Here is a 27558-nt window from a genome sequence, read left to right as displayed (position 1 = left end):
TTAAAGTTAAATCAACTCAAAGCCTCATTTTAGGGGCGCCTGGGTGGCTCAGGTCGTTATCCTAGGGTCCTGGGATGGAGCCCCACATGGGGGGGGGGTCTCCACTCAGCAGGGAGCCTGCTTCCTCTTCTCTGCCTGTCTCTCTGCCTACTTGTGATCTCTGTCAAATAAATAAATAAATAAAATCTTAAAAAAAAAAAAATCCTCATTTTAATCTGAGGACTCTAGCCCTCTTCATGACAATCTACACACCATTTAATTTGTTCTCCAGGGGTGCCTGGTGGCTCAGTTGTTAAACGTCTGCCTTTGGCTCGGGTCATGATCCCAGGGTCCTGGGATCAAGCTGCATTATCGGGCTCCCTGCTGAGAGGGAGGTCTCTTCCTCCTCCCCCACTTCCCCTGCTTATGTTCCCCCCACTGTGTCTCTCTGTGTCAAATAGATAAATAAAATCTAACATAAATAAGTAAAAATAAACAAATTTGTCCTCCATCTCAGGAAATGACTCAAGGAACTAATTTTTCCCATTTCCTAACAATTATTTTCCCACTGTTATAATACCTAATATTAAGTGCTTCTAAAACACTAAACAGAACATATTATCTTTTAGATATGACAAAAGATACAAACTTGACCAATGTTACATACAGCTTATTAACAGTGAGTAAAACTGGAATTTCAAGTCAGATCTGGTTCCAAGGCTTGTGAATAACTTTAGAATATGAAAATTTGATGAAGTAACCAGATTATCTTAAGAGTTACAGATTACTGGGACGCCTGGGTGGCTCAGTTGGTTGGGCAGCTGCCTTCGGCTCGGGTCATGATCCCGGCGTCCTGGGATCGAGTCCCACATCGGGCTTCTTGCTCATCAGGGAGCCTGCTTCTCCCTCTGCTTCTGCCTGCCATTCTGTCTGCCTGTGCTCGCTCTCTCTCCCTCTCTCTCTCTGAAAAAAAAAAAAATAAAAAAAAAAAAAAAAAAAAAAAAAAGAGTTACAGATTACTTATTTCAGTGGTTTGGAAAGCTATCAAAATGACTGTTTTATTATGTGTTGCTCGAAAATATTCTTTAAATCCTATAATCACCATTTAAAAAACACCTGAGCTACAGATGTTTGTAAGCAGTGACAAATTATCAATAATGGCATCCTAAAAATGCTTTCATGTAATAAAACAATACATCTCAGTTTTTCCACGTTTAAACGCACTAACGTTACTAACGCTAATTTCATTTCCCGAAGGCAATATTGGATTACTATAAAGTACCAGCAAAGAGGAATTAAACAGAAGAAATTTTAAATAGAAAACATTCACAAGATTAGTTTAAAACATTTTACCTTTAAAAAATGGTAGAAATAAAGGCTGCTCAAACTACTCTTAACGCTTTACAAAATCTCACACAAGTGTGTATTAAAAAACACTGAAAATATTAAATTTATTAAAAATGTCAAAATCATTCCATTTGAAAGAAAGGGTAAATGTGCTTTTAAATGTTTTTCTATCCCCAACTAATAAATTATCACAAATCAAAAAAAATCTATACCATGTTCTGTCTTTTCATGAAATAGGTATTTAAACCTTGTATTAAAACAGGATGTTGTTGAGAATATACGATTATCAAAGTAACCAAAACAAAGTTTAAGGGGAAAAAAGCTGTTCTGAAAACATCTAACTCAAATAATTAATGATTATGCAAGACACTATAACGTAATACTAAGCAACAGCAGGTTTCTAACACGATTGTTAATCAAATTCCTAACCAAGCAAATGATTACCTGTGATGCTTGTACTATGATTGGCACTCCTAAAACACGTTGGCCAGTTAATCCTATTGCTAGAGGCACTGAGCTAACATCAACAAACTCCACATATGCAATTCCTTTGGAACGTCTTGAATTTCTATCAGAAATCATTCTCACATCTCGAACCTAAAAACAAAACACACACTTAACATAAGCTTCTGTTTATGCAACCATCCACTGTAAACCATTAAAAAAAAAAAAATTTTTTTTTAACAGATCATGTGGTTTAAATTTACTTTTAAATAATCTCTACACCCACAGTGGGGCATGAACTTGTGACCAGAGATTAAGAGTTGCATGTTCCAAATGAACTAGCCAGGTGCCCCTCAATGTTTTAACTAAGGGAACATGTCAGTCCACTTCTTTTTTTTTTCTACTTTTGATCAATGTGTGATAATAGTAATTAATTCCAACACTATTAAATTCCAATGGAGGCAAAATAGAAATGTTCCCCAAAAGTTTCCCTAACTGAATTCTACTAAATTAAAAGATTCGATGTTTAAATATTCTCTAATTTAACCTAACACACTGACAATTATTAAATTTTGTTCACAACTCCCATTTATTCAACCTCCCTAAACAGACTTAAAAACTTACCTTTCCTACTGTAGAGAAAAACTCTTCCAAATCCCTTGGCCGAATTCTTGCTGCCAGCTGCATGCAGAAAACTGTCCTTGCATCTCTTTCTTCAGGAGTTAGATTATCAATAGGTTCCCTAACAGGAATTAAAAAACAATGCATTTTATAAATTATTCTAAAAATAACCTTATGATTTTCTATGAACAGAATAAACTTTGCAAGTAATTTATCATTATTCCCAAACCCATTTTCTTCTTTTAAGATTTCATTTATTTATTTGAGAGTGAGGAAGAGAGAGTGAGCATGCACAAGCAGGGTAAGAGGCAGAGGGAGGGAGCAGACTCCCCATGCCCTACTGAGGAGGTGGGATCACGACCTGAGAGGGAGAAACTGCCTCAGGCACTTGAGGCACCCAGGTGTCCCTTGCAAACCCATTTTCACTAAGATTTATACAAAATATCCATAAAATAGTTCAATGTGACTCAATTCCTTCAACAAGATAACTACTAATGTTTCTTCTGCTATCATCTTACATGACATCAGAACAAAAGTCCATTGGTATCTCAAGTTCTTACATATGGTAATTTCTTCAGATTAGTAAAAAACCAATCCGAAGCCTTAGAGCTTAAGAATAGTCTTTAACCACCTACTAGCTACAATGTCAGAATGGTCCAAAACCATAAAACCATGAAGTGAAATAAAGTTTGACAATCATAAATGACTAACCTGAGATGATAAGAACTATTTTATTCTGATTTTTCCCCTGAATTTTTATTTAACAAATTGAGACAAATATATAGAATCATGACCTGGTTGCTTATTCTATCAGTCTTTTTTTTTTTTTTTTTTAAAGATTTTATTTCTTTGAGAGACAGAAAGACACCGCAAGAGAACACAAGCAGAGGTACTGGGAGAAGGATAAGCAGGCTTCCCTCAGAGCCCAAGAAGGGGCTTGATCCCAGCACCCTGGGATCATGACCTGAGCCAAAGGCAGAAGCTTAACAACTGAGCCACCCAGGTGCCCCTATTCGCATGTCTTCTAAGCCTCTATAAACCCAGTATACAAAGCAATGTTTCTTTTCATTTTTTTTTAAGGATTTTATTTATTTGACAGATCACAAGCAGGCAGAGAGGCAGGCAGAGAAAGAGGAGGAAGCAGGTTCCCTGCTGAGCAGAGAGCCAGATGTGGGGCTTGATCCCAGGACCCTGAGATCATGATCTGAGCCAAAGGCAGAGGCTTAACCCACTGAACCACCCAGGCACCCCCAAAGCAATGTTTCTTGATGGTTATAAAATACAGAAACCATACCCATATACAAACCAAATATGGAAAGCAGGAAATTAAATAAATACAAGTAGTGGAATTCAATTTATTCATTTTTACAGATAGCCTTGACAATCAAGAGCACTTCTGACTATATGGAGGAAATTAAAGTGCCCAAGTAAAAGAGCACAAGAGATCAAATTATATGAATTTCAAGGAAAAAAAAGAAGTGCCTATTAACGTTACTTATTATAAAACATCACTAAAGGTTAAGGTTCTAAGTGAATCGCTAAAGATAAAAGCACAAACATGCTCTTATCCACATTCTGGATATTTTCAAGAAGGTACTTTTGAAGTATTCCACCTACAAAATTCTGGTACATTTCTTTGGTAAATTAACAAGTAATTTTAAACTATAAAACAGAGGTACAAAGCTAGACTACACCCAAAAAACGAGAAAAGAGGATTTTCTTTTCTTTTCAGATTTTATTTATTTATTTGGCAGAGGGAGATCACAAGTAGGCAAAGAAACAGGCAAAGAGAGAGGAAGCAGGCTCCCTGCTGAGCAGAGGGGGCTCGATCCCAGGACCCTGAGATCATGCAGAGCGCCAGAAGGCAGAGGCTTTAACCCACCGAGCCACCCAGGCGCCCCAAAAGGGGATTTTCTTACAAGAGTAAGTATTAAAGAGTTTAAAAAAAAAAAAAAAAAAACTCAGTAGGTACAAAAAGAGCTTTTAAAATCATTAAGGTTTTCATCAAATCCTAGAATTAGAATATACCAAGTAACAAATATAACAGATAATGAACTCTAAGTTAAAAGGTGCCCTTTAAGGGAAGCCAGAAAGAGTATCAGTGCTGCCATTTATCAAAATTTTCCTTGAATGAAAATAAATGATAGACTTAATAAGTCTCATTTCATTTAAGAAGAAAATAACTCACAAACATACGATTACTACTACTCAGAAACAAGTCAACTTGGTTAAGACTTTGGAAATTACTTTATCTCAGTAGAGTCAGATTAGTGAAACTCATGTCTATTACAACCAATTTCCCATGACGCAATTTTAGTAACTCAAAATTTATTAATTCCAAAGATAAGCAGAGGCAAGTCTATTTCAAGTTTCTATAGTTACCATTAACTTTTATTTAAAAGGGATTTAAGAGCACATGTAATACCACCTTGTATCTTAAAACTGTAATTACTATTCCATTCTTATAGGAAACTAAAATGAACTTACACAACCACACTGATTTAACACAGTCCAAACTATTAAACTATTAAATCTTAATAAATTTAATAGCAGCATAAGTTGCAAAAGCTTTATAAAAGCTCAAAGTGCCAAAGGAAAAAAAAATAGGGACAACAGCTACCTCACAGGGCTCTTGTCTTTTCTGAATGGACTTTTGCTTCGGGAACGTCGTCTGCTGCAAAGTTAAAAAGTTTCAGAAATTACCCAAACAAGTACACCACATTAGTTCCTTGAAAAACAATTTAAACAATTCAGAAGTATGTTTAAAAACCTTAATTTGATGCTATGAGGCAACCCAATCTTTCCTCGGATGGCACTGTTAAATTTTGGTCCGGAGCTAAAAAGGAAACACAAAATTACACTAGTTACAGGGTTAGGGTCTTGCTAAGATCGCGTTCATGCGCTCTCCAGCAAGTTTAACATTGTTTAGGCTGATTTTTTTTTTTCCACCTCAATTATGAAGAGGAAATAAGAGACTTTTTTTTCTTAACTTTATCCCAGGCAACTGCTCTTATAGTTATCCATCCTGGACCACTGAGAGGTGCCAAGACCAAAGGTTACAGCCTCAATATTTTTCAGATCCTGAAAATTCTATCATTTTCAGTCTACCGTTTTTTCTTAATTACACATTTATGAATACATTCCTGAGGTGTTCTTTTTTTAAGTGAAAATAAATCTTATTTACAAGGAGTAACTACAGTTAACAATTTTGTATGAATCTTTGCAGATCCGTTCCCAGGAATTTATGTATTTATACATACATATACACAAAATTCATAAATACATTTCTTGTTTGAGAAATTATTGAAGAGAGACTAAACTCCAACTTTTCCATTTAACAGTAAATCTCAGAGACTGCATGAAAGCAGTTTGTGTCATACTTCACTTCTTTGTGACAAAATATTCCATAGTAAAGATGTGAAGTTCATTGGGATTTCAAAAAAAATTTTGTGAACTTGACATAATAAAGGAATGTTTTCAAAAGAGATCATAAAATTATTCTAAGATCCAGTTTTATTCTGAATTCTAAAAAGGCCTTATAGTTTTAGGACCTTTTTTTAATTTTGAAAGACCAAATTAACTTAAAGGGACAAGTCATATGTCCCTTAGTGCTCATCCTACTCTCCTTTTCAAGAAGGGTAGCAAAATCGAAGTACCTAGTGGTATGTTATCCACATTTGGACTTGTTTTCATTGACTCTAAGCATACCTGAAACACCCAAGCAGCTCCAAATAAAATTTTATATTAAATGGGTCCTTCACAATTCAAACTAACAGTCACAGTTAAGAATATAAATTTACTGACTAAATTAAAGATCACATGAAACCAAACATAAGAACTAAATCATTTTTTAAGTCAGACCAGGATTATAGGCCGACTTCAAATATTCATTACTAAAACAGATACATAATACATAGAATTTATTAAGGTAATCCTTTTCCCCCTATTTAATTCTGATAAAAACAAATATGGTAAATCTTAATAAATTCAACCAAGAAAGAATCATTCGGAATTAAAACATTGTGGTACTCTTTCAGCTCTTAAATGTTTGTGAAAGAAGCAGCTAGGAAGAACTCAAGAACAAGGAGTTCAATCCTTTTTATTTTAAAGGTTAAAGAGCCAGAATCAGAACCCAAAATGTTACTAACTTTAATGGCTTCAAATAATACCCAAACATTTCATGAATAGCAGGTTAAGTATTATGCATCCTTTATTTTCATTCTCTTGTCAATTCAATACTCATTGAAGTTCATCTGTCAGTTGTTACCTTTCTTAAAAAATGAGAAAACTAATGCTTAGAGCGTTAACTTGTCCAAGTCAAAGAGTCAAAACTCTTATTCATGTCTTTGTCTTTCAATTCCATCTCCACCCATTCAACTCAGAGTCTTTCCTTTAATACATTCCCCCCCAGTTTACAGTAGTATATTCATTAAGACAAAAGAATAAAGGTAAAGGGCTAAAGAGTGCTAGATTCAATCCTTGTGTTAAGAATTGTAGGTAGATTCCTTCCAAAGTTATTTATTAACATAGTTTTTTAAATGACTATAATAAACAATGTCTCCAACTTGTTAAACTACAATCAAATTTCCATAGGGATTTCAAAGCACTTTGAGTGTTTTACTCATTTTAAAAACCTCGAATACAATGTGATGAGCCCCCAAATTCATCATTATCAAGGAGCATGCACCAGATTCACAAAGGATCTGTCATTTCAGCTGGAAACAGCCAGAAAAGATTCATAAGTTACATATTTGACTGATCATATGTATTAGTAATTTATCTATTTGAGCTTTAAAATTTTAAATAAATTTATATTCAGCAAAGAGTATTTGAAATAGCTCACATACCTTTAAGCTTTAAAATTTTGGCACTACAGTATCAAGTCTTTTAAAGCATTCTAGTGCTTTGGTCTAGTTCGGATTGGCATACAGTTAAAATATTTTGAATAGAGTAACAGAAAATAATCTGTATGCCTAGTAAAACAAAAGTTATGTACTGGCCCATGTGCTGTTTTTCTATGTCTTTTCAACGCCAATATCCTTATTTAATGCTTAACTAGACATATTGAAAACCAAAAATTTTATAATGTACATTACTCAGATTGTTTTCTGGATACCTAGAGAATGACTCTCAAACCAAAATCAACAAATTATAGTTACATACTAAGGACTTCTGTAGCGGCCTCTGAATCTGCGATCTCGACTTCTTGAGCGGCTCCGCCTCCTTTCTTTGCTCCTGCTTCGCTTCCTTTCACGGCTTTTGCTCTTTTTCCTTTCTCTATCTCTACTTCGTTTCCGTTCCTTACTTTTGCTTCTTTTCCGTTCATGACTACGACTTCTGCTCTTGCTTTTTTTCCTCCTGAGAAGAAAAAAAATTACCATTATCTTGCTGATTTGAGAAACTGCCCAAATATACTTCCTCTTATGGTCAGAAATCTTAATCTTTCTGTAAATTTATCTTGCTATTTTTACTATTATACAATGATACATAATCATACTTATGGAAAAAATAATTCTAGGTAAGGCAAAATTTGTCTTCTACTACTGAAAATAAGAAGTCAGTTGACAATCAGTTGAGAGCAGGAATTCTAATGATTGCTCCTGAGAGTCAGGTACAGCTTTAACAAGGAAATCATTTGTTGAAACCTGAACTTTTAAATAAACTTTGACCAACATGTAACTGGCCAGTAGTATTACTGTAATCTACTAGATACAGTAATAAAATCAAAGTTACAATAAAATATTAAGTAACAATGGGTCATACATAAAAAATTATTGAAAACACTTTAACTTCCTTTATGTGAGCCAATTTTGACCCTATTTACACATGAGTATTTTCTACTTGAAAGGGCCATACAAGCATCAATACTTTGGTTTTCATGGGCAAACTTACAAGTATTGACAAAGAACAATGCAACTAATGCAATAAAATGCATTCTGACACACCTAGACTTTTGTGACCTTTTTGGATATGTTCTATTTAAAGCTATAATGAATACACCAGAAAATGGAGCATGCCAGTTTATACAAGCCTGTGGGGTGCAATCAAAAACAAGGATCAACACCTTTAATCAATCTTTATAAAATCTCAAACTCTGAAAGGTAAAAAAAGCCAGTCAGTCATATCTTTCTGTTCATTTCTGTATTCTTCACAGTATACCACCCATTCATTTTGTAATTAAATCTTACCATCTGTACCTCTTTGTCATCACCCAAATTTTAGAGGTGCCTTCAGATATTTCAGTATAAATTCAAAGACATTTAAAAATAAACTTATTCTGCTAAAATGTCAATTTGTAGTGGCTAAAAAGATAATTAAACATTTTGACAACTCTACATCATTTGGAAAATTTAATTAAACTGTTTAGTCCTTATCAAAGCAAAGTTAGCATAAGAGCAATTGAAGTCTGCCTCAGAGAACCTGTAAGCAGGTCATCTTAGAGTGCATTGAAAATAGAAAATGAAGACACCCACCTTCTGGAATCTTGAAACCCACACTCCAATCACAAGGAGATGTAGAGCTTTCCAAGGAGGCAGAAACTTTGTCTAAAATTTCAAGATAATCCACCTGACTGTCAGAAATGTATATGCTAGGTAGCACATGACAGAAAATTAGGCTACACTCATTATATAGAAGTCATCAAAGCAATGCCCAAAAGGGCAACAGATTACATTCCAACTTTGTTGCCTGCAACACCTGACACTGTTTTAGCCTAAGAATTCTGTGAGATAGCTATCATCAAAAGTCCTACATATAGTCAATCAGGGGACAAAGTAAAAAGTAACTCCATCCCCCACAAAAAGGACAGACAAGTAAAGTATTGCTCTGCTCATAGACGGTCCACAGCAGAGAGGCAGCCAACCTCCCAATCTATGTCTTTTTAGGCCCAAAACTTATTCTGCCAAAGGAAAGGACTGGAAAATTGGAGAGCTAACTTCAACTAAAAGTCTTCCTGGAACTTTGTACAAATGAGTCCCCACCCACATCTGAAGGCAACCCCAGACAGGTAAAAAGACAGCAACATACTAAGACATTCAGAAGCATGATCCTCTTCATAAAAGCCCAGACAAAAAAAATTAAGAAAGCAATATACTTCTCTATAACAAATTGCAGCTTGAAAGAACATTAAGTTAACTAAAGAAGGGTTATCAAAATCCACACTAATAGTCAAATCCTGTTACAACTTAAAAGGGACTTTCCAAAGTCTTTAGTGGCAGTGGAATTTTGTACTGAACATCATTGAAGTAAATGGTCCACTGGGCTGGGCCTTTGGACTTTTTGGTTATATGGCCTCTGCTGTAAAGGTGTTTTGCTATAACTGGATTTGACCTCTTCCATGTAAGAAGATCTAAAATTTAAATGCAAAGTACTCTGGAAAATAAGAAAAAAAATAGAAAAGTCATTTATTCCAAAATTTATAGATAATCCACACACAGTAGCCAATATATTTCAACTGTGTCATTTTATTGTTATCCTTTTGAGTAATTCCTAAAGAGTTTAACTGAATGGATGCTACTTTAGACTTTCAGAAAATGGTTACACTAACAAATAATATTCCCATGAAGGCAAGCTCAGATACTTAAAAGGTGTACTTTGAGTTCTTGCCAAACTCAGGGGTATAGCTCTTCAGAAAGTAGGCTAACTGATAACCAATTTATATTAAACTTAGTTCCTTCTACTACTATCAGAATAAAACTGAGTGTAGGTATTGAAAATCAGAACTATTTTTTTGAAAGAAAACATTTACTAGTTGGTCAACTTTCAATTCCTCAGGTTGTACATTTTTTCTTAAAACTATATCCCAACACTTAATTGTTTTTAAGACAATGAAGTTTTAGGATGGAAAATGCAACATGGCACTTTCCTTTAGGAGAATTTATGCAGAACACTAATGCGCAGAACACTGTCATTTTACATTTTATCTAAACTTAAATATGAAAATTTATTTCTACATAACTTTAAAATAAATTTGAAAGCTCAATTCCCTTCAGAGAAGTGGGTGAGAAGTTCCTGATTGAACTAAAAAGCCATTTATTTAAGCAGCTTTAGCAGAGAGTGAGAAATATGACAATTTGTACATTTAAAACAATACTAGGTGGTAATTGGGATATTTCAAAAGGACGTTGCCTTATATTGGCTACCCTACAGCCAATCAAAGAAAATTATCCATTCTTCTATTCAGTATCATAAGACTCTACATTAAATAAAGGCCACAAAGCATCAGTCATGGAGACCTTGATGCTGAATTTCCTGTAAAAGCTTGGTAGCCTTAAATGAGTTTAGATGCACAATGAAAATAAATACAAACTGGAGATCAAGTTAGTAGCAAGGAGTGACATCTGAGAATGGTCAAACAAAGAAAACTCTGTGACCGAAGTGCATGTCCTCATCCTTTTGGCACTGAGGGTAAGATCTTTACCTACCCAATAGGCCTGATACCTAGATTGGATTAATTTCAATTTATGTGGATAGTCCTTTCTAGGTTTTCATTACAAACTGGGAATTAAAACTATTAATTAGGAAATTGTTACTTTGGGAAAACGTCTAAAACCAGGTGACATTAAACAATGCAATAATTGGCTGACTGCCTTAAATCTAACAATTCAAGACTAAACCCAATGTGATTAATTTCCGCAATCTGTTGTGATTGTAACAGACCCTCTACCCAACTTTGAACCAAAAAAACAAACAAACAAAAAAAAAAGACATTTTCTGCAAACTGCATCATTTTAAATCCGTTACATTTTTTATGGGAATTGTTAAGAATAAAATAATCAGCATAACAAAGCCTACATAATCCAATTTAAGAATTTTCTCATCTCTTTTGTGAAATTCTATCAACCTACCTAATAAAAGTTGTTGTGAGGAATTTGAGGTAGTGTATTATGAAGCATTTTGAGCTCTTATTAGGAAAAGAGCCAGAAAATCAAATAAGGGACTATGGTATCATTTTCCATTAGATGGAGTCATGTACATTACAAATTAATGACATCACAAAACAGGCTACTGAAACAACTTGAAGCTTATAACCACGTGATGTTAAGAGTCGCTAATTTTTAGAGCAGAAAGAATACTCCAAAAATAGGATCCAACTTTATAAAGCGGTTCTGGTTTATGCTGTCACGGAAACATCATATACTGTATTCTAGTCTATAGCACTTAGTTACTATTACAGGTTACTCATTTAACATAGTAAATTGCATTAATATGCACAATTTAAAAAAAAAACTCCATTTCCACTATTCAAGTAATTAAGTTTTAAAAGCTTAAGCAACAAAAGCCATGTAAAAGGCACCTAAAAAGTACTTAAGTATGCTGTAATGTTGCTACAAAAAAGGGCCTTTAAGCAGCAAGATGCATAAATAATTCACAGCTCTGACTCCTTTAAAACAATGTTTTCCACAGGCCGGTTATTTGTTACCTTTTCTTCTTCCTAACCCATCTTCAGTGGATACGGAAGTTTTATGGATATACCACCAAAACATTAAGCCCAAGTTTATAAATTTAAGACAAAGACAAACTCTAATACAGGAACACTTATCCAGATTGTCGTGGATAGACTTGGAGGGGAAGGTGTCCAAAAGATCCCTGAAACTATATCCTGAAATCTAGGGAAAGAATCCATAGTTTCATATCCTCAAATAGTTTCTCATCCCTTCAGAAGGTAAAGAAGGACTTCTCTAAGAGAGACAAGAAAAAGCTTCTGAAGAGAACTTTGTTTGATGCTACAGCCACAGGAACACAACTTAAGATCTCAATCATATAAAGGTCCCCCCACCCCAGGTCCCTTCTTATAACTTACTTTTTGCTACGTTCTTCATGGCCGTTAGCACTGCTCAACTTGTTCTCATCCTAAGCAGGGTTGATAGAAGAACATCATGAGGACGAAGTGGTAACATTTCAAGTTGTCAAAGGGTAAAGGGAATAGGAATAAGAAAATACAAAACAATTTTAAAACTAATTACTTGTTTATAGTTTAACATGGAAGGCTATAAAAAAATTTAGATGGGTACGTGTTTAACCACTTTGTTGCTTACAATTAAGTCATCAAGATACAAAAATAAAAATGCATATTAACATGTTAAAGTTTACTTTCTTATATAGTTAGATATTAAGTTATCCACATTTACAGTTGTTGAAGTGGTTAAATAGAATTTCTAAAAAACATGAATGAAGTCCTGTTTTGAGTTTTATTCCATGTGCTATGGTCCCTTTGGTCAGTACCATGGCTCTATTTCTGCCTAAGCCCCAAGTGGCCATGCTAGCAGCCAGCCACTATCGATTTCCTGTGACCGATGCCATTCCTGAGATCTTCGCCCATTTCCGTTGGAGGGTTGGGACTGTAAGAGCTTGATGCCACCTCTGTCACACATCTCGCCCTGAAGCAAACAGGGATTCACACTGCTTTAGTAATGTTGACTCCCAAGAACCCAAGAAAGTCAATTAATAATCCACCAGTCCAACCTAAACATTTCCTACTTCCATACCTGTTTACATGGAATTACATCCATGTTAAACTAAGACACAAGAATCTTAACATTAAAACAGAAAGTAGTTCTTCAAGAGTCTAAGCATTATAAAACTACATACACTATTTAAAGCTAAAAAGAATTCATCCAAACTGGTACCACATGGTCGTGCTATACACTCCAAAACAGACGTATTATTTTAAAAGGTTTAGCGCAATGTTTGTTTTTTAAAGTTTGATCACATCAGTTATAGAAGTGCTAACTTACAAAGCTTACAGTTTGCGACACCAGTGATAATGCATGCATACTGCTATTTTCACCACCAACTGGTGAAAGAATGAAAAGACACTTTACTGTGATACTGAAATGGGTCAGACTATACTACTAGCCAAAATAATTCCTTTGTAGCTTTTAGTGTGAAATATTATGGCAGGGACTAAGTAAAAATAAAACAATTCGGAGCACAGTAAAACAGTCATCAAGTGACTCTTAAGTTGTGATACTGCCTCCTTTGCTTTAAAAAAATTTTTTCTATTCAGGGATCCAAGAATTTCAGTAATTTTTAACTGAGCAGATCATCACCTGCCTGTTTCAGTATTTACTATCACCAGTCATATATATATAGAAAAAAAATTTAAATCTCACCCATTTCTTCTTGTAAAACTTAAAGATTTGCTTGCCATAGACTGGTTATGCTTTGTTATTCTTGGACCCCTGCTATTTTCCCAAACCACTACATTCACCTTTTTGCTATACCAAACTGGAGCTGGTAATTCTTAGTTGAGTCATTTTACCTAGGGGACCACGGTACAGCGATAAGTCACTCAATTACTACCTTATGATTGACAGTTCACACTGGAATCAAAGGTGAATTCATGGGAGTAGAGGTGAGATATCGTTAGGCAAGTCTACAAAGAGAGATAGATGGGCATTTATTCATCACGCTGAAGTGAAACTACTGCACAATATTATTACATCAATAGCATATATTTACTTTTGTAAGTTACACGTAATGCATCTCTGATAAGATAAATCAAGAGGGCTCCGGGGATGTTAGTTTACATTTCAGCAGTAGTTTCGTGATAATGCTAAATTAAGAAATATATAAACCTCACCGACATGTTTTTTCTCACCTTCTTGTAAGGAGCCTCAAGCATTGCTTCAATATCAATATCGTCTGCCATTTTCTCTAATCGCCTAGAAAATAAAAAAGGTAATTCAAGTGAGTAAACATTTTTCAACGGCGCTCAATCTCCTTACCCGACAAACTACAAAACTTCAGAAAAACCTTCAAAAAGCCCTCGAATGAGTAAAGTGGCACGATGCACTTAACCAGGCTTGGTAATTAAATCTGAAATGTCTCCAAGACTGAACACACGGAAATACATTAAATATACAATTAAAAAAAAAAAAAAAGGGCCCACAATTAACTCTAAAAACAGAACCCGCGCGCCGCGAGTTTAGACCGCCTCTTTCCGCGCAAAACCCGCGCTGCCATTTTAGGGGCAAAGGGAAACTCCCTCGGTTGGGAGGGGTTGTATGCCGTGGTAGCGTTCGGCTGGCGCCATGTTGGGAGGTCGCGGCCGGCCAGGCCTCAAAGGGACCGGTCGCCATCCGCCCGAAACCTCTCTGGGGTCCCTGCCACCCAAAAACCCAAAAATCGAAACGACCGGAAAATAAGGGCGCGGTCGCCGAAATGCAGCTGATTTCTCGAGCCAACCCCCCCCCCCACCGCAGTGCTTAAAGACCGCCTAAAAAGTACCCCTCAAACCAGACAAAACCCAAACCTCTGAAAAGCTCTGACAATACACAAGCCCGCGACATCTCCTTACCTGTGCGGGCTTTCGGGCCCCTGGGGTGCTTGTATTCGGAAAGGGGGGGGGGGCGCTGCTGCTGCTGCTGCCGCTGTTGCTACTGTTAAGCCGCTAGGCCCAGGCCGCGGTACCGCCCAGCCCGAATTTCGGGCTCCGAGGGCGGATAGGCCCGAGCGAATCTAAAAGAAACAATGGGATTAGAGGAGCCCGCGCGGAAGTTCAGGACGGCGGCTTCGGCAGCTCAGGATCCACCCCTGCGACAGCTTCGGCAAGCTCTCTGAAATGGCGGCCGCTGCTTCCCCGTACTCACATCCACCAACACACATACACACACACAAACACACGGGGCCTCACGGAGCTCTCAGCACGGGCTCTCGCGAGAAGCTGCTTCCAGTTCCAGACAGGAGCAACTGAAATATCGCGAGATATAAGCATAGCCCCGGCGACCAGGGCCCAATCTCGCGCAATGATTGCGCCACAGATATTCCCATCCCCCACTCAGAGCGGAGCATTTGACACCCCCTCCACATAGCCGCTCGTATCTCGCGAGACCGCGCAAGAAGCTAGCGCTAAGACAGTTGGTACACATCCCGTCAATCTTTTTAAAAACTGAACGCTGAGTGGACCTCGGTGGTCTCCTCCTCCTTGTAGCGCCTCCTCACAGCGGTCTGAAGGTTTCTCTTACAGAGCTGACCGCCTCTCCCCTCCCCCGGGCCTCCCACCCTGGTGTCTGTCAAGGTCGCCATCAGGCAACCTAGTCCATATGGCGATAGACTACAACGAAAACCGTCATGTATGTATAGATTATCTAACAGGAGTGAGGAAGTGAAAAAGCATGCAAAAGAGAAGGCAAGAAGAGACCATAGGGGGCTATTGCTGTCGAGTAAAAATTAGGTATTCCGGCCTCTTGGAGCCAGAGGGCTAGACACCGCTAACTAAACACCCTTGGAAATGGTGTAGAAAGGCAAAGAGAAGGTGAAAAAACAAACTGCTTCCGTCGGCAATGGATAAGCTTTTTGCCCCGAACTTTATAGTCTGTCCTTGTGTCAGGGATGCTATTGTTTCCTCGAAAATGTCTTCCATTCCCCTGGGACTTGGCTTTCGCCCCTTAATTCTCCAGATACCTGGCAGTTAAGAGTATAAAAGCACCACCTGTTCTCTGGTCAACACTATGAAAAAAGAGGCAGCAGAGAGGTTGACTATAAAGCTAGTACTCCAAGATAAAAGTATTTGAGGGGCACCTGCGTGGCTCAGTGGGTTAAAGCCTTTGCCTTCAGCTCCGGTCATGGTCCCAGGGTCCTGGGAACGAGCCCCGCATCGGGCTTTCTGCTCCGCAGGGAGCCTACTTCCTCCTGCCTCTCTGCCTGCTTGTGATCTCTGTCTGTCGAATAAATAAATAAAATCTTTGGGGAAAAAAAAAGTATTTGAAAAATTTTTTTGAAAAAAACATTTGGAAAAAATTAGAGGACTTAGGAGCAAAAAGTCTTACATATAAGTCTATTAACAGCTTAGTGATAGGGGGTAAAGATTTGACATGAGATAATTCGGTTCTTATAAGCTTCCAACACTGTGTGACCTTGGACGAGTAATCTCTCGGAGCCTATCCTCCATTTCCTCTTATGAAGAAGGGGGTAGCATAATTACTAGGCTAAGCTTCTAATGAGACTGACCTAGGTTGATAATGCTCACTCCTAAATTCTCAGTGCTTAGCCTGGTGCCCAGCCAGTTGGATACCCAATAAATGAATGAAGACCTAATAAGAGTATAGTGAGTATTAAATGAGACAGCGTCTGCAAAGTACCTGGCAAATATTTAATCCTCAAGGAAGTTATCTTCTGTTATTGCTAAACACTTATTTAGAGGAAATGTAAGTGTAAAGGAACTTTACATTCCTGGTTAATTTTCCACACAAGTGTTTCTCTTAGAGGATTAATAGATGACGCATAGTTAGTAGTATTCCCTTACTCCTTTTCACTAAAATTCAGATCCTCTTTTAAATTTAAGTGTTGAAAATCATCACAGAATATTAAAGCATAATATGTTCAAGCTAACAAAAAAACCAAAGTTAACTTTTGCCTTCTCTTTGCCTGTTTAATTCTATTATTGTGACTTGTTAATTGTGCAGATATCAAACCATAAAGGTGTCCCCTTAATATGTTTTTGGTTGGGAACATTACAACACAGAATTTGACTTAAACCTCTAGAGTTATTTGGGAATAGGGAGGTTTTAAACTTTCAGTCACTTGATTATTGAATGTTTCTTAAATTGTTTTCTGTTCAGGAGTGATAAGAATGAACCTGGAAATATAGAGCACAATCAAGAAATATCAGCTGGAAAACTCTTCTCTAAAACAAAAGTATTTTTTATGTTTAAAAGAAAATATTAACATAATATGCTTTTCTTTTTTTTTTAATATTTTATTTATTTATTTGACAGAGAGAGATCACAAGTAGGCAGAGAGGCAGGCAGAGAGAGAAGGAAGCAGGCTCCCTGCTGAGCAGAGAGCCCCATGCGGGGCTAGATCCCAGAACCCTGGGATCATGACCTGAGCGGAAGGCAGAGGCTTTAACCCACTGAGCCACCCAGGTGCCCCCATAATATGCTTTTTTTTTTTTTTTAAGATTTTATTTATTTATTTGACAGAGATCACAAGTAGGCAGAGAGGCAGGCAGAGAGAGAGGAGGAAGCAGGCTCCCCGCCGAGCAGAGAGCCCGACTCGGGGCTCAATCCCAGGACTCTGAGATCATGACCCGAGCCGAAGGCAGCGGCTTAACCCACTGAGCCACCCAGGCGCCCCCATAATATGCTTTTCATTCATTTTGCAAAATCTGTCTCTGACTGGCTTATGGACATTCTGCATAAATTAATTTCCTTTTCATGATTTTGTTCTTATTTGAACCAGATGGTCATTGGTTTAAATCATCTCCACCATCAAAAATATTATTCTCGGGGTACCTGGGTTGCTCAGTCCTTAAACATCTGCCCTCAGCTCAGGTCATGATCCCAGGGTCCTGAGATCAGGGCCCACATCGGGCTCCCTGCTCAGCAGGAAGCCTGCCTCCCCCTCTCCCATTCCCCCTGCTTGTGTTCCCTCTCCCACTGTCTCTCTCTGTCAAATAAATAATCTTTTAAAAATAATAACAATAATAAAATATTTTGCCAATGTCAGGACACCTGGATGGCTTAGTCTGTGGAGCATGCAACTCTTCATTTCAGGGTTGTGGGTTCAAGCCCCATGTTGAGTATAGAGATTACTTAAAATCTTAAAAATACATTCTGCCAATATTTTTTTATATCAATGTATGACTTTTATGGACAGAAAGTACTATTTTTTTTTATTTTTAGGATTTTTTATTTATTTATTTGACAGAGATCACAAGTAGGCAGAGAGGCAGGCAGAGAGAGAGGAGGAAGGAAGCAGGCTCCCTGCTAAGCAGAGAGCCAGATGTGGGACTCGATCCCAGGACCCTGAGATCATGACCTGAGCCAAAGGCAGAAGCTTAACACACTGAGCCACCCAGGGACCCCAGAAAGTACTATTTTTGATGCTTGCATTTTTTTTTTTTTATTAAGTAGGTAGGTTCCACACCCAGCATGGACCCCAATGCAGGACTTGAACTCAACAACCCTCAGATCGAGACCTGAGCTGAGATCAAGTCAGATGCTTAACCTACTGAGCCACCCATCTGCCTCTGCATTTTTTTTAAACAAATGTCTATTTTATTTTATTTTTTTAATTTTATCTCTTTGACAGAGAACACAAGTAGGCAGAGGAGCAGGAATAGGGAGAGGGAGAAGTTGGTTCCCCACTGAGCAGAGACCTAAGCCGAGGCAGAGGCTTTAAAGCACTGAGCAACCCAGTCGCCCCCTTTTTAAAAATTTATTTATTTATTTATTTATTTGACAGAGAGACCGTGAGAGAGGGAACACAAGCAGGGCAAGTGGGAGAGGGAGAAGAAGGCTTCCCGCTGAGCAGGGAGCCCGACTCTGGGCTTCATCCCAGGACCCTGGGATCATGATTCCAGCCAAAGGCAGATATTTAACTGACTGAGCCACAAGGCGACTGCATTTTTTTAAGTAGGTTCAACACCCAGTGTGAGGCTTGAACTCATGACCCCAAGATCAAGAATTGCATGCTCAGGCGCCTGGGTGGCTCAGTCGTTAAGCATCTCAGTGGGAAGCCTGCTTCTCCCACTCCCACTTGCCCTGCTTGTGTTCTCTCTCTCACTGTCTCTCTCTGTCAAATAAATTAATTAAATTAAATTTTTAAAAAAGGGGGGGCGCCTAGGTGGCTCAGTGTGTTAAAGCCTCTGCCTTCGGCTCAGGTCATGATCCCAGGGTGCTGGGATCAAGCTCCACATCGGGCTCTCTGCTCAGCGGGGAGCCTGCTTCCCCCCCTTCTCTCTCTCTGTCTGCCTATCTGCCTACTTGTGATCTCTCTCTCTGTCAAATAAATAAATCTTTTTTTTTAAAGATTTTATTTATTTATTTATTTATTTAACAGACAGAGATCACAAGTAGGCAGGGAGGCAGGCAGAGAGGCAGGCAGAGATAGAGGGGAAAGCAGGCTCCCTGCCGAGCAGAGAGTCCGATGTGGGGCTCGATCCCAGGACCCTGGGATCATGACCTGAGCCGAAGGCAGAGATTTTAACCCACTGAGCCACCCAGGAGCCCCTCAAATAAATAAATCTTTTTTTTTTTTAAAGATTTTATTTATTTATTTGACAGAGATCGCAAGTAGGCAGAGAGGCAGGCAGAGAGAGAGGAGGAAGCAGGCTCCCTGCTGAGCAGAGAGCCCGATGTGGGGCTCCATCCCAGGACTCTTGAGATCATGACCTGACCCGAAGGCAGAGGCTTTAACCCACTGAGCCACCCAGGCGCCCCTCAAATAAATAAATCTTAAAAAAAAAAAAAAGGAATTGCATGCTCTACAGACTGAGCCAGCCAGATGTCCCTTGATACTTGCATTTTAAAAATTAATATTCAATTTCTAAAGTAAGTGCATTTTAATAGTTATCCTTAAAACTTTAAGACTCGGGGGGCACCTGGGTGGCTCAGTCATTAAATGTCTGCCCTGCAGCTCAGGTCATGATTCCAGGGACCTGGGATCAAGCCTGGCAGTGGGCTTGCTGTTCTGCAGGAGGCCCGCTACTCCCTCTGCTGTGTTCCTTCTGTAGCTGTGTCTCTCTGTCAAATAGATAAATAAAAATCTTTAAAAAAACAAAAGCTTTAAGACTTGCAGTTTTAGGGGCGCCTGGGTGGCTCAGGGGGTTGGGCCTCTGCCTTCGGCTCGGGTCATGATCTCAGGGTCCTGGGATCGAGCCCTGCATCGGGCTCTCTGCTCTGCGGGGAGACTGCTTCCTCCTCTCTCTCTCTCTCTGCCTGCCTCTCTGCTTACTTGTAATCTCTCTCTGCCAAATAAATAAATAAAATCTTAAAAAAAAAAAAAGACTTGCAGTTTTAAAATTTATGAAGCAAAAATTCTAAAATCACCTTTATTTTATCCATTGAGTTAAATTCAAGTTGAACATGGATACCTAGGTGGCTCAGTTGGTTAAGCATCTGCCTTCGGCTCAGGTCATGATCTCAGGCACCTGGGATCAAGTCTTATATTGGGCTCCTTGCCTGGCGGGAAGTCTGCTTCTCCCTCTGCCTACTGCTCCCCCTGCTTGTGCTCTCACTTTCTCTTTCCCTCTCTCTCTGACGAAGAAGTAAAATCTTTAAAAATAAAATACAAATAAATTCAAGTTGAACAGACTAAACTATCTTTTTAAAAAAATTAGCCCCGTTTACATCAGGGAAATCTCAAATTTAGTATGCTTTTATCATTTTTTTGGGTGTAAGTTCTACACCCAACATGGGGCTTAAACTCATGGCCCTAAGATTAAGAGTCACACACTCTTATCAACTGAGTCAGCCAGGCTTTTATCATTTTAACATGTATTATTTTTGAGCACTTTAAAACTTTCCCAAATATGTAAACAATTCTTTCAAATCCAAGATAATAAAATTATGGAGGGGTGCTTGGCTGGCTCAGTTAATAGAGCATGTGATTCTTGTTCTTGGAGTTTTAGGTTCAGCCCTGTGTCGGGTGTAGAGATTACTTAAAAATAATTTATTCTGGGGGTGGTGGAGGGGCAGAGGGAGAGGTAGAGAGAGTATCTCAAGCAGGCTCCATTCCCAGTGTGGAGCCCAATGTGAGACTCAATCTCACAACCCAAAAGGTCATGACCTGAGCCAAAATCAAGAGTCAGATGCCCAACTGACTGAGCCACCTAGGCACCCTAAAAATATAACCTTTTTTTTTTTTAAAGATTTTATTTATTTATTAGACAGAGAGAGATCACAAGTAGACAGAGAGGGGGAAGTAGGCCCCCTGCTGAGCAGAGAGCCAGACATGGGACCCTATCCCAGGACCCTGAGATCATGACCTGAGCCGAAGGCAGAGGCTTAACCCACTGAGCCACCCAGGCACCCCTAAAAATAAAATCTTTAAAAAAAGAAAATTACAAGTATAGTTACTCTTAAAATTTCTAAAAAATTTCTGATGTAGTCTTCTATACCTTTCTACATAAAATCTCAAATCTCACTCAATCATACATATTTAACTAGATCTTTAGTATGTAAAATTCTCTTAAACATTATAATTTAATTATAAATATATACAAAGTATCCCTAAACTTTTTTTTAAGATTTTATTTATTTGACAGACAGATATACAAGTAGGCAGAGAAGCAGGCAGAGAGAGAGGGGGAAGCAGGCTCCCTGCTGAGCAGAGAGCCTGATGTAGGGTTTGATCCCAGGACCCTGAGATCATGACCTGAGCTGAAGGCAGAGGCTTAAGCCACTGAGTCACCCAGCCGCCCCTAAACTTTTTTTTAAAGATGTTATTTATTGGACAGAGAGAGAGCGAGAGTAGGCAGAGCAGCAGGCAGAGGGAGAGGGAGAAGCAGACTCCCCGCTGAGCAGGGAGCCCAATGCAGGGCTCAATCCCAGGACCCCTGGGATCGTGATCTGAGCCAAAAGCAGCCGCTTAACCGACTGCGCCACCCAGGAACCTCTAGTATCCCTAAACTTAATATAAATTTTTAAGGTGGCTCAGTCAATAGTGTGTCTAATTTCAGCTTTGGTCATGATCCCAGGGTTCACGAGAGCCCACTCTGCATCCAGCTCCACGGTCAGCAGGGAGTCTCTCTCTCTCTCAAAATAAATATAATAAATCTTAGAAAAAAACATTTAATATAGAAGTTTCAAGACCTCATATCTATATTTATATTTAAACCTCTCTGTATAAAAAGACACCCATAAGAAAAGGACTTTATCTCAAAAAACTTGTGATTGACATTACAAAAGAATGCAGATATGCAGACACTAACTCAGAAGACCAAGATTCCTTTTTTTTTTTAAGATTTTATTTATTTGTTTGACAGACAGAGATTACAAGTAGGCAGAGAGGCAGGCAGAGAGAATGAGAGAGGAGGAAGCAGGCTCCTGCCTATCAGAGAGCAAGATTGGGGCTTAATCCCAGGACCCTGAGATCATGACCTGAGCCGAAGGCAGAGACTTTAATGTACTGAGCCACCCAGGCGCCCCCCAAGGTTCCTTTTTTTTTTTTAAAGATTTTATTTATTTATTTGACAGAGAGATCACAAGCAGGCAGAGAGGCAGGCAGAGAGAGAGGAGGAAGCAGGCTCCCCGCCGAGCAGAGATCCCGATGCGGGGCTTGATCCCGGGACCCTGAGATCACGACCTGAGACGAAGGCAGCGGCTTAACCCACTGAGCCACCCAGGCGCCCCCCAAGGTTCCTTTTGGACCAGAGTTTTTGACTTGGACCAAAGACTGCGGTTGCATGGTCTGCCTGATAGTTTCCAACAATATTATTGAGCCACTGACAGGCACAATGAACCTGTTTTTTCCCCTAAGTCATTATGACAGCAAGAAACTCAAGCCTCTTCATAAACATGGAATTAATTTTGCCACCCATATTCGGGTGTATGAAATTATCATTTCCCCCTTGGTACTTGATTGTTTAATCAATTTACTGATTGAATTTGGCATTTGTTTCAAAAGCTCATCTGTCTTCTGGCCATAATGTCAGGGGCATTGAAGTGACATATCCCAGAGGAATTTGCATCAATTTGAGAATGATTAGTCCTTAAAAGAAGAGGAGATGTTTCAGGGGTACATCACTAGCCACTTATTTAAGGCTGATACCATGAACTGCAACTCTCATAATTTTGCTTGGTATTACCAACAGAGAATCCTGTTCCTCAAACTCAAGATGCATTTTTTTAAATTAATTTTTTAAAGATTATTTATTTATTTATTTGACAGACAGAGATCATAAGTAGGCAGAGAGGCAGGCAGAGAGAGAGAGGGGGAAGCTGATTCCCTGCCGAGTAGAGAGCCTGATGCAGGGCTCCATCCCCAGGACCCCAGGATCATGACCTGATCCAAAGGCAGAGGCTTTAACCCATTGAGCCACTCAGGCGCCCCTTTAATTAATTTTTTAAAATAATTTTTTCAGGGCACCTGGGTGGCTCAGTGGGTTAAAGCCTCTGCCTTCAGCTCAGGTCATGATCCCAGGGTCCTGGGATAGGGTCCCACATCGGGCTCTCTGCTCAGCAGGGAGCCTGCTTCCTCCTCTCTCTCTGCCTGCCTCTCTGCCTACTTGTGCTGTCTGTCAAATAAATAAATAAAATCTTAAAAATAAAAATAATAATTTTTTCAATGTGCAGTTTCTTAAGATCCTATTTGAACTAGATGAGGAAACAGCAATTGATGTTTTGGCCGGAGTTTAATATTTGGTCAAAAAACTACAATGTCGGGGTTGCCTGGGTGGCTCAGTCCTTAAGCACCTGCCTTCAGCTCATGTCGTGATCCCAGGGTCCTGGTTATCTAGCCCCAGGTCAGGCTCCCTGCTCAGTGGGGAGCCTGCTTCTCCCTCTGCCTGCTGCTCCCCTTGCTTGTGTGCACTCTCTCTCAAATAAATAGATAAAATCTTTAATTAATTAATTAATTAATTAAATTAAAATATCTGCCAGACTCTTAACTATAGGAAACAGAGTGTTGCTGCAGGGGAGGTAGGTAGGGGGATGGGGTAACTGGGTGATGGACAAGGAAGGCACTTGATTTAATGAGCACTGGGTGTTATATGCAACTGATTAATCACCAAATTCTACCTCTGAAATGAATAATATGCAACATGTTAATTAATTGCATTTAAATAAAATTTTAAAAAATACCTGCTAACAGGGGTGCTGGGTGGCTCAAGGGATTAAGTTTCTGACTCTTGGTTTTGGCTCAGGTCATGATCTCAGGATTCTGAGATTGTGTCAAACTCTATGCTCAGCATAGAGTCTGCTGGAGATTATCTCCTCGCTCTCCCTCAGCTCCTCCCCCTGCTCATTATCTCTCTCTCTCTCTCAAATGAATTAAACCTTAAAAAAATGATATCTGCTAGGGTGCCTGGGTGGCTCAGTCATTAAGCGTCTGCCTTCGCATGATCTTGGAGTCCTGGGATCGAGCCCTATGTCCGGCTCCCTGCTTGGTGGGAGGCCTGCTTCTACCTCTCCCAGTTGCCCTGCTTTTGTTTCCTCTCTTGCTGTGTCTCTCTCTGTCAAATAAATAAATAAAATCTTAAAAAAAAAAAAAAAAAGATACTCCTAACAGGGTGGGTACCTGGCTGGCTTAGTCAGTGGAGCATTTGACTCTTGATCTCAGGGTTATAAATTCAAGCCCCACTTTTGTGTAGAGATTACTTTAAAATAACAAAAAATCTTTAAAAAATATCGGCTAACAGGTCATCCTGAGGGGAGGAAAGGAAAGGTCTTGCATCAGACTAGTACCTCTCCCATAGCAGCCATTGGGTCCAGATCACATCCCTCAAGAGCCTCACTATTTTCTGAGGAATGGGTCTGATGCTAGGATGACCTGTTCATCTGGTTGGCAGACATTTGTGGACACTGAACATTGGTCCCAGGGCAGAACAGAGCCTCACACTGTGTGACCGCCTACCCCCTCCTCCCATCCCTCTTTTTTTTTTTAAGATTTTATTTATTTTCTTGACAGACAGAGATCACAAGTAGGCAGAGGGGCAGGCAGAGAGAGAGAGAGAGAGAGAGAGAGGAGGAAGCAGGCTCCCTGCTGAGCAGAGAGCCCAATGTGGGGCTTGATCCCATGTGCCCCCTCCCATCCCTCTTTTGCAGGGCCCAGGGGGAGGACGCTGTAGGGTTGAAACTGGCTCATGATAGATGCCAAATAAATGGTGGTCGAGTGGAAAAAAATGTTAACAGCAGCAAAAAGAAATGCAATCACACATAACATTGCAAGAGATTTGGGATTTAAGCAAATCTAGCAGCAGGAAGATCCTGCTGACAGGACATCACTAGACAGAGATATACCTTGAAAATGTTAGGTGAAAAACAAAAGAAACATCAACACACAACGATTTTTATTTTTATTTTTATTTTTATTATTTTTAAAAATATTTTATTGATTCATTTGACAGAGAGAGAGAAATCACAAGCAGGCAAAGAGGCAGGCAGAGAGAGAGGGAGAAGCAGGCTCCCTGCTGAGCAGAGAGCCAGATGCGGGACTCGATTCCAGGACCCTGAGATCATGACCCGAGCCAAAGGCTGAGGCTTAACCCACTGAGCTACCCAGGTGCCCCAACACACAACGATTTTTAAAGAAAGCTTGTGATTACATGATATGAATTAATGTCCCTGTACAATGAATAGCCCAGAAGAAAAGATGTATTTTGTAAGCTCATTCTTTTCTGGAGCTGGAAAAAAAATAGATCTTTAGCAGTTATTTTCTGGAGGGGGCCCAGAGAGACATTTTTTGTCTAAATATCTCTAGATAGGGTGCCTGGGTGGCTCAGTGGGTTAAGCCTCTGCCTTCAGCTCAGGTCATGATCTCAGGGTCTTGGGATCGAGCCCTGAATCGGGCATTCTGCTCAGCAGGGAGCCTGCTTCCCTCTCTCTCTCTGCCTGCCTCTCTGCCTATTTGTGATCTCTGTCTGTCAAATAAATAAATAAAATCTTAAAAAAAAAGAGAAATATTCAGAATGGGTAATTCCATAGAGATGGAAAGCAGACAGTGGTTGCCAGGGAGTGCGGGGAGGGAAGTATGGGAATGACTATTTTTTTTTTATTTTTTTTTTGATTATTTTTTTTTAAAGATTTTATTTATTTATTTGACAAAGAGAGAGATCACAAGTAGGCAGAGAGGGGGAAGCAGGCTCCCCGCAGAGCAGAGAGCCCGATGTGGGGCCCCATCCCAGGACCCTGGGATTATGACCTGAGCCAAAGGCAGAGGCTTTAACCCACTGAGCCACCCAGGCGCTCCGGGAATGGCTATTTTTTTTTAAGATTTTATTTGTTTGGGGGCGCCTGGGTGGCTCAGTGGGTTAAGCCTCTGCCTTCGGCTCAGGTCATGATCTCAGGGTCCTGGGATTGAGTCCCGCATCGGGCTCTCTGCTCAGCAGGGAGCCTGCTTCCCTCTCTCTCTATCTCTCTGCCTGCCTCTCCGTCTACTTGTGATCTCTCTCTCTGTCAGATAAATAAATAAAATCTTTAAAAAAAAAAAGATTTTATTTGTTTGTCAGAGAGGGAGATTAAAAGACAGAGAGAGAGCACAAGCAGTGGGAGTGGCAGGCAGAGGGAGAAGTAGGCTCCCCGCTGAGCAAGGAGTCTGGTGAAGCAGGGCTCAATCCCAGAACCCTGGGATTAAGACCTGAGCTGAAGGCAGAGACTTAACCAACTGAGCCACCCAGGCGTCCTGGGGAGTGACTATTTAATGGGTATGAGATTTCCTTTTGGTATGATGAAAATGGAACTAGCTAGCAATGATGGTTGTTCAACGCTGCACAATGTAGTAAATGCCAAAAATTAGACCCATTAGCATGGTTAATGATTAATTTCATGTTATGTGAATTTTACCTCAGTAACAAAGGAGGATCTTCTATGGGCCTCTAGAATAGAGCAAGATGCTGGAGGGAGATAATGGAAATAAAAAGACCCTAAATCTTCGCTTTCTAGTATACATCTCTCATCCTGTTATGGCTTCATTCTGTATTTTCAGGTCATTGAAATAATTCCTTAGGCAAATATATACTGACGTTTTACAATGTGTTAGTCACTGAACTAGGCACTAGGAAAACAAACAATAGAGTACAAACATAGTCATGGCCTCTGCTGTCCTGGAATTTATAAACCAGCTGGAGGAGGCAGGCATTGATCAAAAGACTATATCTGAAAAAAGATGCACAACTGTGACAAATGCTACAAGACAGGTTAAGGTGTTATGAAAACATCTGAAAGGAAAATTTAGTATGAGAAAGAGCATTGAATGGGTGAAGAACGTTCCAGTCAAAGGCTAGAATATGCAAAAGGCCTTGTAGCAGGAGGAAGTGTGTTGTCTTTATGAATCTGCCAGAATGTCATGTGTTTGTAGTGACGCAGCTTATGAAAAGCCAGACCATGCAAAGCCTTCTGAACCAAGTAAGGTGATTCAGTTACCAGTTATTTTCTTACCTCCAAATCCATCCTCTCCTTTAGGATTTTGGGGTTGGGAACTCTGCAAATATTTCTCCATTGCATAGTGGCTCTCTCTTAAGGACTCCCGACAGAGACTACTAGAAGAACCCTGCATGGCTCAGGGGGAAGGATGGAAGCCTCCTTCCTGTTGGCTTCCTGTTGCTCTCTATGGCATCCAGCAAAACTTCTCAGTTCGAGGAGAAGCAGTCCCTTCCCATTGTAAGCAGCTGAATCAGAATGCAGTTTTTCCAACACTTAGAGAACCAGTCTCATTATTTCTTCTTTGGAGACACCAGCACAGACTACCCAGGTCCGCTCCTACTCACAGGTCTGGGTCTCA

At 39.5% G+C, this 27558-nt stretch overlaps 1 protein-coding gene across 8 annotated transcripts in view; it reads right to left on the bottom strand.

Annotated features, from left to right (window-relative positions):
* LOC111141906 (RNA binding motif protein 39) overlaps positions 1-15018 on the bottom strand; it is a 33229-nt gene extending 18211 nt beyond the window's left edge. For 2 of the 8 annotated variants that reach the window (XM_022494736.1, XM_022494737.1), the window contains exons 1-8: positions 14693-15018; positions 13994-14057; positions 12194-12243; positions 7555-7749; positions 5162-5227; positions 5012-5065; positions 2395-2512; positions 1771-1923 (exon numbers count right to left, since the gene is read on the bottom strand). In XM_022494736.1, the coding sequence (XP_022350444.1) occupies positions 1771-1923; positions 2395-2512; positions 5012-5065; positions 5162-5227; positions 7555-7749; positions 12194-12243; positions 13994-14044 (687 nt within the window). In that variant the 5' untranslated portion in view covers positions 14045-14057; positions 14693-15018. Of the gene's footprint in view, positions 1-1770; positions 1924-2394; positions 2513-5011; positions 5066-5161; positions 5228-7554; positions 7750-8864; positions 8937-12193; positions 13769-13993; positions 14058-14692 lie in introns of all 8 variants that reach the window. The other 6 variants (XM_022494739.1, XM_022494740.1, XM_022494742.1 and 3 more) reach the window with 5 other exon arrangements.
* Between the last annotated feature and the right edge of the window lie 12540 nt (positions 15019-27558).

This window comes from Enhydra lutris, unplaced genomic scaffold (genome assembly GCF_002288905.1).
Source record: "Enhydra lutris kenyoni isolate GAN:26980312 unplaced genomic scaffold, ASM228890v2 scaffoldscaffold6, whole genome shotgun sequence".
Lineage (NCBI taxonomy): Eukaryota > Metazoa > Chordata > Mammalia > Carnivora > Mustelidae > Enhydra > Enhydra lutris.
The sequence above is the reverse complement of the archived record's forward strand: the minus strand, read 5'-3'. Positions and strand labels throughout refer to the sequence as shown.